Source organism: Lagopus muta, chromosome 1 (genome assembly GCF_023343835.1).
Source record: "Lagopus muta isolate bLagMut1 chromosome 1, bLagMut1 primary, whole genome shotgun sequence".
Taxonomy (NCBI): domain Eukaryota; kingdom Metazoa; phylum Chordata; class Aves; order Galliformes; family Phasianidae; genus Lagopus; species Lagopus muta.
The window spans coordinates 181,710,629-181,727,967 of NC_064433.1; the positions used below are offsets into that span (position 1 = coordinate 181,710,629).

Below are 17,339 nucleotides of genomic sequence, written 5' to 3' on the forward strand. Positions count from 1 at the left end.
TAAAATTATGTGCATTATTTTGATGTGTGGTGTGATTTGTTTACTTGGACTGAAACATCCTGCCAGTTTGCAGCTGGGTGTACTGAGAAAAATTCTGAAAACTGAATTTTTTTTCCCTATTTATTTATTTCTATATTTCTAAACAGCTCTTTATAGTTGAAGCCATTTTGGACCTTGCAATTTAAGTTACATATACTATCTTAGTTTTTTTCCTTGTTTTAGTTAGTTAGTTTGTTTGTTTCACATTAAACTGGTATTCACATTACTTGGATGCCAGATTCAAAAGAAAACACCTTCATCTTTTGAAACATTAACAAGAATTGTAAACTCTTTTGACTTCCATAGTCTTTGGAAATGTAATCCTTACTCTATTATTTGCATGGAGACTTCATAAAATGGAACCTTGTTCTTTGATAATTGATAATAAAAATAAATATTTGTGGAACAGAGCATATTAGGGTAAAAGTTTATGGTCAGCTGATTGTTACTTGGCTTTCTGCTTCTTGGAAGGAAAACATGAAGTCCTTCTGTTGCCATGTTGCATGTAAACACAGCCAAGGCAATATTTGACATGTTTATTTCTCTGTCACAAAATAATGGTAAATTTTCACAGTAAGGGAAAAAATGTTAAAAATATCATAATTCAATGTAGTAACTGCCACTAATTAATTCTCAGTATTAAACAGTCTTTATCAAATTGGTGCATGCTGCAAAATGCTCAAGAAATTTTATGGAAGGAACTTTGAGATCTTTCCTGGACAGGTGAAAGATAAAGGCAATGGCAATACTACTTTGCTATAAAACCAATGGCAGTAGTTGTTACACATCAGGATGTTGCACTCTCTCTGAATAAAATAAGAGAAAAATTATGGTATGCTGATATTTTATATTGGAATTTGTCACTGTATATCAAAATGTCCTGAATTTATCATAATGAAAGTGAGTAACAAATATACAATTGGAACAGTGGTGATTATGATACCTGTGCTCTAGTTCCAGTAGAAATTCAGCTGTTATCTTTGAATTCTAAGGGGATGTCAGTCTTGAGCAATGATTTCTGTTCTTATGATAGAAAGTGTTTTTTCCTCCTGAGGAATAGGACTGTCGACTAACAATGTTTTTCTTAGAAGCTTTGCACAACTTTTGCTTTTAAAATGAGTATAAATATACACGTGCACACAGTGGACCATGGTGATCAATCATCTTGAAAATAAAGATAAAAACATTGAAGTAAACATGACATTCTGTAAACAAAACCATAGTATAAACTGTAATAACAACTCAGATGTATTCTCCAAAAGGTTGAGACTTTTATGCCTATGTATATTTCTTTATTGAAGTTTAGATGTAATATTACAAAGCCAAGACCAGGCTGAGACAGAAGCTCCCAGACAGGTTAGAATGGAAATTTTTATGTGTAGAGTTATATCTTGGAAAAGAAAACTATCTTTGATGGGTCCAGATTTCTGTAAGTGATATTAAAAAGGGAGCTTCACAACACTGTGCTTGTGTTATGCTACTGGTAGGTTAGAGTTACATGGCGTGAATGTAAGCATTTTACAAAAACACTTATGAGACTGTTCACATATTGCACTCTGAACAAACTTTATCTTAATTAGAATGCAAAACTCACTTTCAGTTAGAATAATTTTCAGTTATTAAATGAAAAAGCAGAAAGCGTTGATCTAATTGAATGACAAAATTTAAAAGCAAGAGTAATATTCTCTTGTTAAGAGTTGTTACTGAATACGAACAAATGAACTGTGTCCATAGCAATCACCTGCATTACTGTTCATTAACTTCACAACGAGAAACAGGGCTGATTTATTTAATGAACCTGTAGGTAATTGTTGTTTCTTTTACTAATTACATTGGGAAAATGAGACCTGTTATCACTGAAATGGCTTGAAATGCTTAAGCAAACCTTTCTAAGTGGAAAAATGCTTGGCTATTTTTTTCTTAAGTCATGCCACAAGGTAAGGGTTTTGCTATTCTTTTGTGATTTTAACTTGTGAGAAATCTCTTTTTCTTCTATTTTGTAGTAAATCTTGGACATATAAAATGCTTCAGTAGTCTGGGAAATTTCCAGAATTATTTAGAACATATTGCTTATGAAAACTAGAGCACTTCTATTGTATTTACAAGGTAAAATTGTATGGCAAACCATTTCAGGTCAGTTTTAAGTGTTGAAATTATATTTGGAAAAACTTGGCATGGTGTAATACAGCTCTGCTATTCCTGCTATTGAGGCAGGTCTGCAGGTAGGCCTGTTGGACTTCGCCTGCACCTCACATCTCTTCATGTGAAAATAAGGATCTTGCAGCTTTTATCAGGTTGTGTAGATGGTGAGTTTTCATAACAAATGAGAATACTGGGGCAAAACTTGATTTTGAAGAACGGAATGGTCTTGCTTTTTAGTTGAACAGACAGGTCACCATTTTCATTTGTCCTGTTGCCTTTCTATGCCCTGAAAAAGTAACTGTTTTAATTGAGTTATTAGCTCTCATGTTTCTGCTAACCCTGCTGAACATTCTGTCACTACGCCTACCCTGCCTCGGTCTAAAACCAAGGACTATAAAGCAAATTAATTTTCAAATAGGATCATTTGTGAATCTAGTTTATTTTGAGCTGTGTAAGGTTAAAATAATTATGCTTTTGAAAAAAAACTTGTCTTTGTTTGAATTAAATGAAATATTTTACCTTGCAAAGTAATTGCAACAGAAATAAAATATTTAAATAAACATAAAGCTATGAAATTTGAATCTGAAAAAATATCTATTTGGCTGCACAACTGAATTAAAGAGTATTATTAGACTGACACATGAACCTTTCAAGGCATCTAATGTCTACATGAGTATCAGCATCTTAGCTTAATATTAAGAACTGGGCAATACTTCTAAGAATGAATAGAATCATAGAATCATAGAATCATAGAATCACTAAGGTTGGAAAAGACCTAAAAGATCACCCAGTCCAACCGTTCACCTATTCCCAATAGCTCCTACTAACCCATGTCCCTCAACACAACATCCAGTCTTTCCTTGAACACCCCCAGGGTCGGTGATTCCACCACCTCCCTGGGCAGTCCATTCCAGTGCCTGACCACCCTTTCTGAAAAGTAATACTTCCTCATGTCCAGCCTGAATTTCCCCTGGCGTAGCTTGAAACCATTCCCCCTGGTCCTATCACTAATGACACGAGAGAAGAGGCCGACCCCCAGCTCACTACAACCTCCCTTCAGGAAGTTATAGAGAGCAATAAGGTCTCCCCTGAGCCTCCTCTTCTCCAGGCTGAACATTCCCAGCTCCTTCAGCCTCTCCTCATAAGCCCTGTGTTCCAGACCCCACACCAGCTTTGCTGCCCTTCTTTGAACACGTTCCAGGGCCTCAATATCTTTCTTGCAGTGAGGGGCCCAAAACTGGACACAGTACTCGAGGTGCGGCCTCACCAGTGCTGAATATAGGGGAAAATGTACATATGTACATTATACCTATATGTACAGTATACCTTTATACTAAAACTCTCAAACTGTGTTAGAAATACATCTAATATATCTTTTGTATCTTATCAGAAACGATACATGGAAAATATATATAAATATATATTTAAGTGTGCTATTATTTAATCAGTCATTGTTGTCTCTGGGATTCCTAAAAATTGGTTCTGAACCTGATAGCTTCAGGGCTTACAAGGTAAAATACCTGCAAAATACCTGATATTTACAGAGTAAAGTATCTCTCCCTTATCCAGCTATCCAGCTTATATTATAATCAGTTTTGCATAGTCAGATCCCCTCCTCTTTTTTATCAATTCTTTTTCCAGAATTTTGGAAGAGTATTTTCACATTCTGATATAATTACTTAGAAATATCTCCATCTTCTTTTATTTTATTTTATTTTATTTTATTTTATTTTATTTTATTTTATTTTATTTTATTTTATTTTTTATTTATTTATTTATTTTAATTCTGTGTGTGTGCCTGTATGAGGAGTATTACAGCAGCAATTCCATCTTCATGTGTGAAAATAGCTGAACACAAGCTCATCTGGCTCTTAGGGTTGAGCTAGTCACTTCACGTGAGTGAAAGAAATAAGTTTTTCCTGATGCTGGGTTAAAAATAGAGTTAAACTGATTAACAACATCCGACCACGAGTTTATCATAAATTTATTATTTAACATGATTTGTACTGTAAGTATAGTTTCTATACCCTATTCCTTCTACTTATGCTTCTAAAAGTTAATGTTACTGAAAGCTACATGTTAAAGGAGAGGTGGAGATGTATAAAAAGCTTAGGAAATAAATCTCTGTTGAATTTCCTGGAATAATCAGTTTTTCTTATCTCATCATAGAATCATAGAATGGCCTGGGTTGAAAAGGACCACAATGATCATCCAGTTTCAACCCCCTGCCATGTGCAGGGTCACCAACCACCAGACCAGGCTGCCCAGAGCCACATCCAGCCTGGCCTTGAATGCCTCCAGGGATGGGGCATCTACAACCTCCTTGGGCAACCTGTTCCAGTGTGTCACCACCCTCTGTGTGAAAAACTTCCTCCTAATATCTAACCTAAATCTCCTCTGTCTCAGTTTAAAACCATTCCCCTTTGGCTTATCACGGTCTATCCTCATAAACTCCTGTTTATGTGTTCCTTTCAAATACAGAAAGGCCACAATGAGGTCTTCCCTGAGCCTTCTCTTCTCCAAGCTAAACAAGCCCAGTTCCCTCAACCTTTATTCATAGGAGATGTGCTCCTTTCCCCTTTCTTAAATCTCACAGCTGTAAAAGAAAGCAATCGAGCTTAAATAATTAAAGTATAATTGTATTTATTTATTTTTTAATGTGGAAATGAAACTTACTGTGCTATGTGAAGTCTTGAAATGTAAAACCAGAAAATGTTCTCTTCAACATATTTTGTTTGATTTGATACATTTGATACAAATGCATTTGCTGTTAGCTGTACTGCAGAAACCTTTACACCCATGTAGAAGTTCCCAGCAAAGTCAGTATGAAAGATACTCTAAGCATAAGACAGAATTTACAATTTCTTTCTTGGTGAAAAATTTTCTTTGCCTGAAATGGGTTCATTGTTACTTGGAATTGAGCCTTACTTAAAAACTTCCTAGAGCTCACTGACATTTCCTTTGAAGTTAGAACTATTTTTCAACTTAATAACACAATAACACTTATATACAAATCCGAGGTTACTTTACATATCTTCTTGAAAATTTCACTTTTCCAGTAGAATTGTCTCTCCGTACCTGAAGCGCACTTTTAGTGGATATTCTTATAAATGACTCTGAATATATTGCCATATAAATTTTGTTGCGTGCAGCAAAATCATTAATATTTTACAGTGACTATACCATTAAAAACATGCTTTCGTGGAATGAAAAGGTTATGAAAATGAAATGTCATATACCATGATTTTGCCTTAAAGACCCTAGTCATTTGCACAGCACTCTAGAATGGTAGTATGAAAGAAAGAATGGTCTTTCGTTTTGATCAGTTTCATTCAGCACCCGAGGCCTCCTATTTCATGTAGCCTGTTACAGTTAGAAACCACCTGGAAAAGGTCACCATCTAGCCAAGTTACTTACTGCCTAATTAGGTTCTGGAATACCATGCATTAAGAAATATCATTTTAAAGAAATTCAAGGAACCCTATTGACAATCATAGAACTACAGAATCGTATGAGTTGGAAGGAACCTTTAAAGGTCATCTAGTCCATCTCCCTCCACCTCCCTCCCCACTGCAATGAACAGGACACATACAGTAGATCAGGTTCCTTAGTGCCCTGCCCTGACTGTGAGTGTCTCCAGGGATGGGGCATCTACCAAACATCTATTGGTATTTATTATGTATATACCATGAACACATGTACACTCCTGCATATGTGTTTGACAATGAAATTATAATTATATTAAAATTATAAGGCAAAATGAGTTACTCATTTTTCATAATCAGTTAATTCAAGATTTTCATATTAACTTGCATGGTTTAAAAATATAAAAAAATATCTTCTGTAGATAACCACAGATTATGCAATCAGAGATGGTGACCCAAGATCCTGCAGTCTAGGAGGAACTGTGTTTATAGTTGAGACAATTATGTACAAGGCCTGGCAGCCTAGTCCAAAGCCTCTGGTGTTTACTCTCATGTGAAAGGGATTTTGTCTGATATAAAAGATATTAATATATTAAAAATATGGACCAATATACTAAACTGTGAGCCTTCCTGGAAGTGAAGTTATGAAACTAGAAAGAAGTAACCGAATTGCCCAGTTTTCAAATGTAGATATTCTATACTTTCTGTTGGTAGCATTTCAAATTACCTCAGGTATATTAAAATCATAGGGGATCATCTGAGGTATTTAGTTTCTGTATGTCTCTATAGAAACTTTAGCTGAAATATAAACAGACTCTAAAATCTTCCAGACTTAAGCACACAGCTTCCAAAGTCACTAGGTAGCTTAACTGTGAATCAGCAACAGCTTTTCTGGGGCAATTTGAACTTATCTATGTTTAGAACATTTGGGACCACTAAAAATTTGATTTGTTATGGAATGAACCAAACATAAACTTAATTTGAGAACACCCTTGGTAGTTTGAAAAATATTCTTCATTATCTTATAACCAGAAACATAACGTTTCAAAATGAAAATGTCAGTCATCAGACCTAGGAAGTTGTCTTACTATTTAAATAAGCTGCAAACCCAATGCAAAACACATCAAGACTTGTATCAATCCTTTATAAGCGCTAGTGAGAGCTGAATGCCAAACAGCTTCCCATGAGGCATGTTATGCTAATCACGATGGCAATCAGTTATTTGTCATTCTTGCAGACATGTATTTTCCATTTACGCTAACAGGGCGGTTGATTGGATTTTGTTCATTAAATGGGCAGAGTCAGAGCTGGTCTTATAAACTGCTGCTCAAGTTAATTAGTGAGTGTGTGTATACTCAGAATCAGAAAACAAAGTTTTACATTTATAACCTACCTCAATCAGGCGTCTTTTCTACGTTACGCCAAAAATCATTCCACTCAGTGTATTCAGCATAAAAGAAAGTAAAAATGCTGCATTTTCATTTTCCCCATTCTGTGACAGTCTCAGTGAATGTGATATTCTTACTTATAAAAGACTTTCTATGAGCTATTTAATTTCGCTTCTACTGTTTTACTAAAACTCTCCTATGCACTGTGTCTAACTTAAAAGAGGGTGCAAGGACAGCAAGATCTATAGCGGAGTTTTGTCTTTATTAACAGTCTTTATTTGATTAGATATTAGCAGGTAACAAAAATGGCCAACAGCCTTTACCATAAGATTAGAATCTTGTCGAAAAATTAGCAGTAAGGATTCAAAAGTGGTGGAAATACAGGAGTTTGATTCCAGAGATCCAGCTTCTGCTCCTACATTTTAGATATGTGATTTTAGATATGTGTGGAGAGGTGGTTTTATTATCCTGAATACCTTCACAGTTTCCTCCTGCGTACTTGTGAGTGTCCCTTTGCAAAACATAATCAAATGTGTTTTTTAGTTCCATCTACAATAAATGATTTACAGAAGGATATCACAGATCTCACACACCTTTCCTTTCTCACTTGTGTTACCTGTCTGAGAGTAGATTTGATTGCTCTGGTTCTGGGAATAGGGGATATTGTGAAGCAGCATCTTTTCAATAATAGAACTTTCTATGTCGAATAATTCAATATTTATTGGACAGATAATGTAGACTAACTCTGAATTTAAAGCACTTGGGTTCTTCCATTTCCAAAGAGGAGGTTTGATGGTCTTTCACAGAATCTGCGTGCTTTGTCCATTGCACAGGAGAAAAACAGGAGAGAGTTGAAGTGCAGTATCTTTTTTTCTATTGCCCACTTGTCTCCTAACTCAGGAGTCATTCCTTTTAACTTCTCCCCAGGAGGAAGATTTTCCAGGTGATCACCTTGACCATTTTGCTGCCTTCACAATCTCTAAGTTCATTATGTCCTCCTCCTTATGTCTTCTTATCGTATCAGTAACATGATAAAACTGAAACTTCATTGTGCAGAATTTTTTCTCTCTCATTCTTGATAAACTTAATGATAATACACAATATTTACTGCTATATTGTGAATCACAAGTTTCAAATTCCATTTGAAATAGTTATAAGTCCCCTTTCCTGAGGAGAGCATTCCATGCTCAACAGGAGATAAGCACAGTTTAGATTTTCTTCTTCTCACATTTATTGACATTGAAATATACTTTCTGTCTTTTTCCTTCCTTATTCCATTCTGCCACTCTTCAACATTACATACCATTTCATTACCTATGTGGTTTAAGTATCATAATTTTGAGATTTAGGTGTCCAAGGAGATACAAGATGATGACAACATCAACCACAAAGTGCACAGAAGCTTGTTGCTCTCTTTTAATTAAATGCTTGGCATTTCTCTTTTACAGCTTTTTACTATGACCTTCATGAAAAGTTGCTGTGGCACATCCTGCACTACTGACATTTTAAAAACAAATGTACATGTATATATATGAGAGAATCCAACCTCCCATATCATGTTGGTGGAGAAGTGCATGTGGGTCACAGTTTGATTTTGGATTTGGCTTGTTTGTTGGTCTATATAAGAAACCTTGCTGGCTTTTGGTACTTTATTGTCCTGTATTTTCCATAATTTTCTTGACCTTTTAAAGATGTTTATGGTGTCTTAACACTGCATACTTTGGCTAGAAGTAAGAAAGGATTTGCAGCCATTTAAGAACAGAACTGTCTTGTGAACTCACTGTAGTAAATAAAGTTAAATTATTTCCTGAAGGAGGGAAGGGTTGTAGGTGTAGGTATCCCCTGCATACTTGTCAGTATGCTGTCACACCAGTTATTAAGGTGCTGTAGATCTCTTGTTCTAAAGGACTTTCAGAATCATTGTTCTCATTAAATGAGTAGTCTAGTTGAGTTTTTGGCTAATCTAGTGCAGTCGTGCTCAAATGGAGGAAGATATTTCCACTCTTGCATGTTTGGAGGGGAAGGGATAACTTGTTGGAAGGCAGTCACTGCTAGGTCAAGATGCTGGGTGAACTCCAGGCTAACCTCAGGGGTAATTATGGCTGCCTTTTTTTTTTTCCCTGTCCCATATACATATGTACACTTTTGCACTTTTTCAAAGATGGGGCAGAGGAAGAAAGAAGCTGCCTATGGCCCAACAGGACAGGATGAAGTGTTTCTTTAACATCTCTGTAGTTGAGCAGGAGAAACACTCAATGTACCTTGGATGATTTTGGGCAGGATAAAAAAGCAGTGATTAATTTGCACCTCAGCTCCCTTTAAAATTTTTGGATCATTGGTGGATCTCTCTCCTTTTTAGAAGCTTGAACAATTTGTGTTTGCCTTCCTCAAGTTACAAAAGAGCAAATATAAGTCTTATACTCTCACTAATCCATCTGACTGCCCATGTATCATAATCTAATGGCCGTAAGATTGTGGGCATTCAAGTTCTTTTTTCTACCTGAAGCACATGGTAAACTTTATTATGTGAGCGTATGTATAAAAATGTATAACCACATAGAAAGACTCTTCAAAATAATTATAGATTTGGGTGTGTATATTGCACAAAAATAAGGGATTGAGTTATATAAAAATAAATAATTGATTTCAGTGTTGATTTCTGCACAGAGAAAGTTCTGAAGGAGTATCAGAGAGAATACCCTGTTTGATTACACAGTCTTAAAAAGTAACTTTTGTAGAAGATATGTGGGTGTAAAATAAAATTATTATTTCTAAAAATTTGGCCCAAATATGCTACAAATACTTTCAGTTTCTTTTTATTTGCTCTTTCTTTTACTGAAAGAAAATTGCATCAATTTCCTATCTTATTTTCTCCATGAAAATCAAAATATGCAGAATATATTCACTTTTTATTAACACGTATATTGCATGAATTTATTATTCCTTTTGTTAGTTTGCATCTTGTATCTTTTAGGAAGAAACACATGTTATTATTTTATAATTCTTAGAAACAATGAGTGACATAAAATTGGAGAGGAGAAAAATTAATGTTTTTCTGTGGCCAGACATATATCTTTCTCACTGTCATTAGTAAAAGATAAATCAACAGGCATCATAGTTTTCTTTATGAGTATTTTCTGATACTAGGTAGGTTTATTATGTGAGCTGGGCTGCTTAGTTAATAATCTAACAATGGAAAAGGACTGCAAGATGGAGGAATGGCTGCACATCTACACATCTGTGCCAGTTTGCTCAAGCAACTGACAACTCCGTTAAGCAAATATTGAAATTGCTCATATATAATTTCTTACTGAGTTTTCTCCTTGGCTTGTGAATCTTTAGTACACGCATACTTTCATAATCTTATTTGAAGTATCAAAAAAAGAGTACCATAATAAAGATAAAGTGAATGGTCAGGTCTATATTTACTAGAATGGAGAAAAAAGTCTTAGAGCCTTAGCTTCATGGCATGTATTATCAGAAGCAGTCTGTGGGTAGACATGCTAAGGGAGGCTCTTTGTAATATCCTAAAGCCATCTAACTTACTGTAATGAAGTGCTGCTCATTTTGTTCTGACACCGTTTTACTTCAAAACATAAGAAGAAAGTAAGAAGAAAAGTGTCTTAACTTCAGAGGAACTGGGATAATTGCCATAAAAAGGCAAGAATGGATTGTGGTCTAATAGAAGTTCTGATAGATATGGATTTCCTATATGCACAGTTCTGCATGTCAGCAAAAACAGGTCATTACACTTTTCCGTGACATTCCTAACTAATTTAATGGAAGTCCTGATATAATATTCTATTTAAGCCATACCCATTTTGAAATCGAAGTCTCAGTTCTAATGGTGGCTATGGCAATCTATTTTTATTTTTAGAATGATCCTTTTGACTTCTTAGTATTTTGCAATGTCACTTACCCTGTAAACATGCATTTCATAAAGAAGTGATTGGGGATTATTAAAATGTCAAATGAAAATATCAAAAAGGAAAATATTTGCTGTAATTGAGTCATCCGCTATTACATTTTTCCCCAAAAAGGTTAAGTGTCTTTTTGAAATCATCTTTTTTCTTGTGATTTTTTTACACAAATTGTTTCAAGTATAAGACAAAGAAACAATACTTTTCAATAGAACTTGAAACTATCATGTTGTCCTTTTGTACCTACATGGCTGTGGGATGTTTACGACACCTGAAAGAACATTACACATTCCAGAAAAATCCTAGAAAGTACTTCGCTACGATGAATTGTCCTTGGTGGCTTTCTTATAAAGCTCTTTCAAGATATTTTAATATTGCAAAGAGCTTTTATCTCGGGGGTTAATTTGCAGTCTTATTTAGAAGTGTTTATTACTTATAGTTTCATGTTAAAAGATCCAGCTTACTTGTGGCTTTCAGTTATTCAGTTATGAAAGTAATAACTGCCCAGGAAAACCAACAGAGATCAGAAATCAGAAAGATGCAAAAATTATTTGAACTTCCACAGTCAGTATTCCAGATTCATTGTTTTCTTTTTGAAAATCATGTAAATAGAAGATTGTTGCTGTTGGAATCCAGAAATGTCTGTGTCACTCTGTTCTCTACCAACATAGTTCAGGAGCTGACAGAAGATAGATAAAAGTCAATAAAAAGAGAATTATTTATTAAAAAGATCTAATGTTACAAGAACAGTACACAGGAACTATTATATTACTGTGTCTTCCACATTATATACCATTATATATAGTATATATACAGGTTGTATACAGTATATCTAACATTTTTATATGGGCCATGATGGTAGCTTTCTTTTTCACTGCAAAACAAATTTTCTTAATAGTTGTTCTTTTCCAGACAGATATTGTGGCATTATACAAAAATACAGTCTCCTCAATGATGCTAGACTGCACTATTACAAACTTTTACATGAAAAAGGAAAGATTTCTTCAATGCAACTAAAAGATACGTCATGATAAGGAAACATCCTACTACAGAGTCACGTGTAATATGTAGGTACTGAAACATTTAAAACGTATTTTGCATCTAAATATATTAATAAACTTATTTTGTTCATGTTGAATATAAAATATATCCCTTTTTGTCCCTGCATTACAAATGCATTACCTGATGGTATGTCAGTGTTTCTATCTGCATTTTGTACTAGAGATTGAGATATAGCTAGATGCAGCTCTATCTCCTCATAGGACTTCCAATCTTCTTATAAAGCACAGCCATTTATTGTATTCAGAAAATTAACTAAACTGTCACCAGGAGTGACTCTCACCTTTTCGAATACTCTGAAACATACTGCATTGGCAAGCATCTGTATAAAAAATAGACGAAATTATGCTTAGCAAATTTATAAAATAGCCGTTTTATTTTTTGGTTCATCACTTCATTCTTGTTCATTTTAACCTTTTGAAGAATGATAGGTTGCTAGAGCAAGCTCTCTGCTCAGTAGCAATGCTACAGCTTTGCAAACCACAACAGGTAGTTATTTCCTTTGAGTTTGTTCTTCAGTGCATTTCACCTTCCTGACTTTCACTTCATAGGTTTTCCTACAAACAGGGGTGGATACAAGTAGGTCTCCTGTTTGTACCTATACAGCATTCTGGGCTCAGCTTGTCATCCTGCCCTTGTTTACCTAGTTTTAACTAAGTGCATTTGAAGCTTACATCTTCAGATTATTTTTTTTTTAATATTTGTGGGTGTCATAGAGTGACAGAATCATAGAATATCCCAAGTTGGAAAGGACTCACCAGAACCTTCAAATCCAACTCATGACTTCACACAGAGCCACCTGAAAACTAAGCCATATTTTAAGAGCATTTCTGAGTAGTTTTGGAACTCTGGCAGCCTCAACACCACGACCACTGCTCTGGGAAGCCTGTTCCACCCTCTCTATGAAGAACCTTCTCCTAATATCCAATTTCCACCAACAAATAAAGTACTAACGAATCAAGTTGAATAGTCTCTGAAAAATTCCAGTGTTAAATATTCAAAAGGAATGTAGTCATCTGTCAGATTTTTAGCTAGCAAGCATTGCACTTCCTTCGTTACTATTTTAAAGATACTAAGAATGGGCATCTTTGGAGTATATATTCCAAGTATTACTTTGCTAGTGAGCTGGCAAAATAATAGCATTTTTGTCACAGAACCTATGAACCGAAACAGCTTTGTATCAAAATTTTTAGAAGGATGGGCAGTTGGAAGAACTATGCTAGTAAGACTTGCCTCTTAAATACTTTCAATTTTTTCCCAGATGTATTCATTCTTGTCACAATAGATAGACATTCATGGTAAAAATCCATCCCTCATAACATCACGTGTACCTTAACTGAACAAACAAGCACATCATATACAATGGGGATCATTTTGATTCAGGTGCCAATGTATGGAAATGCCTTCACATGTAGAAAAATTGTCCAAATTTTGTATTGAGTGAAAAAAGCTTTTGGACAGCAAAAGCAGGTATTAGAACTGATAGCACACAATTCCTATCAGAATAATTTTATCTGTAGAGCTATAGAAACAGTTCTAGGTAACAAAATAATTGTAATAATGCTCACTGATAATTATACAAAAATTTTTTTCAAACACTATTCTCCAAGATTTGTCCTGCTACAGTATGTATGTGTGAATGACTACATTCCAAAATATTAATGCTCTCTCTGTTATATGCCTTTATATATGCATTAACTGGATTACCAAATATATGAAGTATACAATGTTATCTAAAAAAATGGGCCCAGAATTAAAACAAAGAAGGAAATGGTTGGAAAAAGTAGCTTTGACTTCTTGGATTGCTTTATTTGCTCACGTAGCAGCCTAGTGTAAGTTTGAATGCTCAGTGGAGTTTTCATTGCCATATGCATTAGGAATTTTTTTTTTTAATTTCCTCTTGAAAATAAATGCTTGATTGCTTTGACATTAAATCATGCAGTATTTGATGAAAAACAATGGCACTTGTTTCCTTTAAAGTTTATATTCAATTATTTTCAGTTTACCTCAAAATAAAACAAATGGCCTATTTTCAACTCCACTTTGCCACTTTTTGAATGTTCTGTCTAGTATTGTATTGACTATATATATATATTTCTATTTTAATGTGTATTTATGCATTTTAAGAACAAACTCTTGGTATTTTTGCAAAGCATACATATGTCAATTATATTTTTCTCTCTCTCTTGTCAGTAAGAACAGCCAACCATGTGGAATGCAAGAAGTGTTAGATGAACTTGTATCAAACTTTGTTCTCTAGTTAAAGAATGTTGTTTGTTTTTTTTTTCTGAACCAAACAGATGTACTGTACTAGACACCACTGTTTAAACACCTAATGATACATAACTGGGGTCACCAAAATTGAACATATTATAAAAGTAAAGTACATTTGACAGAAATTACGTTTGCTTACAAAAGTTTATTACATACAATCTGCATATTTTTGGGCCAAGAAATGTCCCCTTTCCCAGAAGACTTTTACAAAAACTTAAGAGAAAAAAACCTGATGAATTTTTGACTGTGTTTCCAACACTCCTCTAAGTGCACCACAGGTATTTCTATGGGTCTTTAAGCATTAGCTTGGGTTTCCTCTTGCTCCACAGACATAAAACTCCATCCCTTGTTGTTATCAAGCTAAAGCAAATAAATAACAACAACAACAAAGTCCGCAGTCTTCACCATGAACTTGAAGGAACCATGAGTACCAAAAGCAATGTTACAGAGGATGAGGAAGTAGAGAACATATGTAAGGTGGACTGAGCACTTGTTACTTTACCTCCTGAAATGGAAAGGAAAGTAATTAAAGAAGCATCATCGTAAACAAATCTCAGTACATTTAGACACTAAATTTTACTCAAAATTTGTATAGTTTAATACTGAACAAAAATCTAACTTTTGGGCAGAGTAAATCCAAATTAGGTTCCCTAGACAGACATAAGGAAATGAGGTATAATGATGATATCTATAGAAACTCACATGCTGAATTCTCACATTCACTCTGTAAATTAATAGAAAATTCAAAGAGAACAAGTAAGTTTCATGCCTTAATCTTCATAAAGAATTAGGCTGCAGAAGGTGCCCTGCAAACATTCTTCTTGGAAGAAAGAATGAAAGCTTATGATTGATACTGATGTTTGTTTTGGTCTTTTGACCTGTAGGCCAGTGATGTTTTTAGATAGCAGAGTCTCTTAATTACAGCTGAAATTTTAAGTACTGATTGAAGTTTTAAGCTTAGACTCTTCATAGCACTAAGGACTAAAAAACAATGCTTAAGAGAACTGAAGTAAGCGTTAATAGAAAGTTAGAATTAAGATGCCATATTCTCTTAGGCAAAAGACAATTTGTTTATTTATTTTCTTCCCACTAGTCTGCACATTTTTTCTTAAGTTTTTAATACAGTGATACTTCAAATTCTTTAACATATTACTTCAACTGAAGAAAAAGAAGTTAGTCGTCATCAGTTACATAATGATAATTACGCTAATACTGTTACTATTATGACTTAATAAGTCATATCTAATCAAGAGAATCAGTTGAACTCACAGAGAAGCACAACTTATTTTCTAGCATGGACACACACAGAGGATTCCGGTACCTAAGTGAAAAAACTTGAAGGTATTTTGGCTGTGTTAGATGTTATCCCTCCTTCCGGTGCATAATGGTGTATTCTGTGTATCCTCTAAGTCCTGTATCATATCTACAAGCTCTGAGTAAAAGTTTGAGATACCTTAAAACATCTTGTTGCCTTTATATGCCAAATTGTGTAAAAATATTTAAATTCTGGCTCTCTGATGAATTGCTCTCCAGGCTTAACTACTTGTCTGTATGGATTATGTCTCCGGTAACTGTACTGGAATTTGAGACACCTATCACCCATGTAGACATCCATAACTCAATTAGTTTTTTAGATGTAACCTTAAAAAGGCACAGATTTCTTGCATATTCTATGTTTGTTCATCAGCCCCACACGAATGCCTGAGATACTCATGAGAATCTCAAATGGTGTTAGATGACCACGTTGTGGCACAGAAAATTAATATTGCTATCAGTGATTTTATCTAACTGCTAGGGAACTGTGAGAACAATTTTTATCATGTAGAGAGTAATGCAGGTTTGTTTGCTTTTTAATGAACTTTGCTATAATTGTCATATCTGCCACTCTTCCAAATGTAAATGTAGCCTTACCTGCATAAGATGGAACTCTAATCTGGGGACTAGCAGTCCCATCGCCTCCTTCACTGACTGCACAGACCTCAATAATGTAGACACCAACATCAGGAAGAATTACCACTGCGGAAGTTTTCTGTGTTTCTATAACTTGACTGTTGCTTTGGCCTTCTTGCCTAAGTAACACCTACGGCCAATAAAGCAGATAATGGTCATGGAGATCATTCAAGTTATATATCAGACATTCTGTGCATACGATACAGTCACTGAAATGTTAGGTCCTTCATGATTTTGTTAAGGAAAGCAGTTATCTTCTTTTACATCTACCGTCTTTGCTCCCTCTCCTCCCACACAATATGGCTTCCAAACAGTAACAGGCAAGTATATTAGTGATTAATGAATGAGAAAAGATTTTGAATAGGATCTAAAGCAAGGATATAGGACTTGCTGCCTTCTACTGTTAGGTGTTACGCAATATTTTTCCAGTTGACAAACTTTCTTTAAGATGCCTTTTGGGTTTCATTTGATTAAATTCTCATTCCCAAATTCATATAGATATTCACAATTTTGATGAAAGAATTTAGTTTCAAATGTAAGAAATTCCCTAAATAAAGTCCTTACTGTCTACCTTAGCTGGCTAAGTCAACTCCAAATAGCTCAGATTTACCCCTGTGTCTCCTTTGAAACTCAATACATGCTTATGTGAAGTGGGAGAAATGTACTTAGCTGCCTTTTTGGTATTTCAGCATAAGGGTTTTTGTTTCCAGAAAAAAAAAGGTCTAAGGAAATGTAAAAAAGCATCCACTCAGAGTTTTTCAGGATCTCAGCAGTACTGATAAAGGTTAAATAATTTTCTGGCTTACTGAATCAATTTACATTTTCATGGTGACATTTCTTCTTGTTTCTAATGAGATACCAGATTGTAGTCTAGTGAAATGGTTATACGTATGCTTCAGGTTACCCACAAAAACCTCACTAAGAACATAGATTCCTTTTCTTTTAAATTTAAAATTTTAATGAATTCCATCACTTTTTATAATTTGTCAAATAAGTATTAGTTGGTATTTTGCTGTTTCGAACTCCATGATTTTAAATGCCAGATGACTGTTGAACATCAACAGCATAATAATTAAAAACAAACATTAAACATAAAAAAAAATTCCTTCATAAAAATATTAATTTCATTGTAAGATGTCTGA

General features: G+C 34.5%; 1 protein-coding gene across 8 annotated transcripts in view; it reads right to left on the reverse strand.

Annotated features, from left to right (window-relative positions):
* Positions 1–10,949: 10,949 nt before the first annotated feature.
* CNTN5 (contactin 5) overlaps positions 10,950–17,339 on the reverse strand; it is a 597,686-nt gene continuing 591,296 nt past the window's right edge. For all 8 annotated transcript variants that reach the window (XM_048937197.1, XM_048937242.1, XM_048937259.1 and 5 more), the window contains 2 exons: positions 16,159–16,327; positions 10,950–14,752 (listed from right to left, as the gene is read on the reverse strand). In XM_048937197.1, the coding sequence (XP_048793154.1) occupies positions 14,649–14,752; positions 16,159–16,327 (273 nt within the window). In that variant the 3' untranslated portion in view covers positions 10,950–14,648. The remainder of the gene's footprint in view (positions 14,753–16,158; positions 16,328–17,339) is intronic.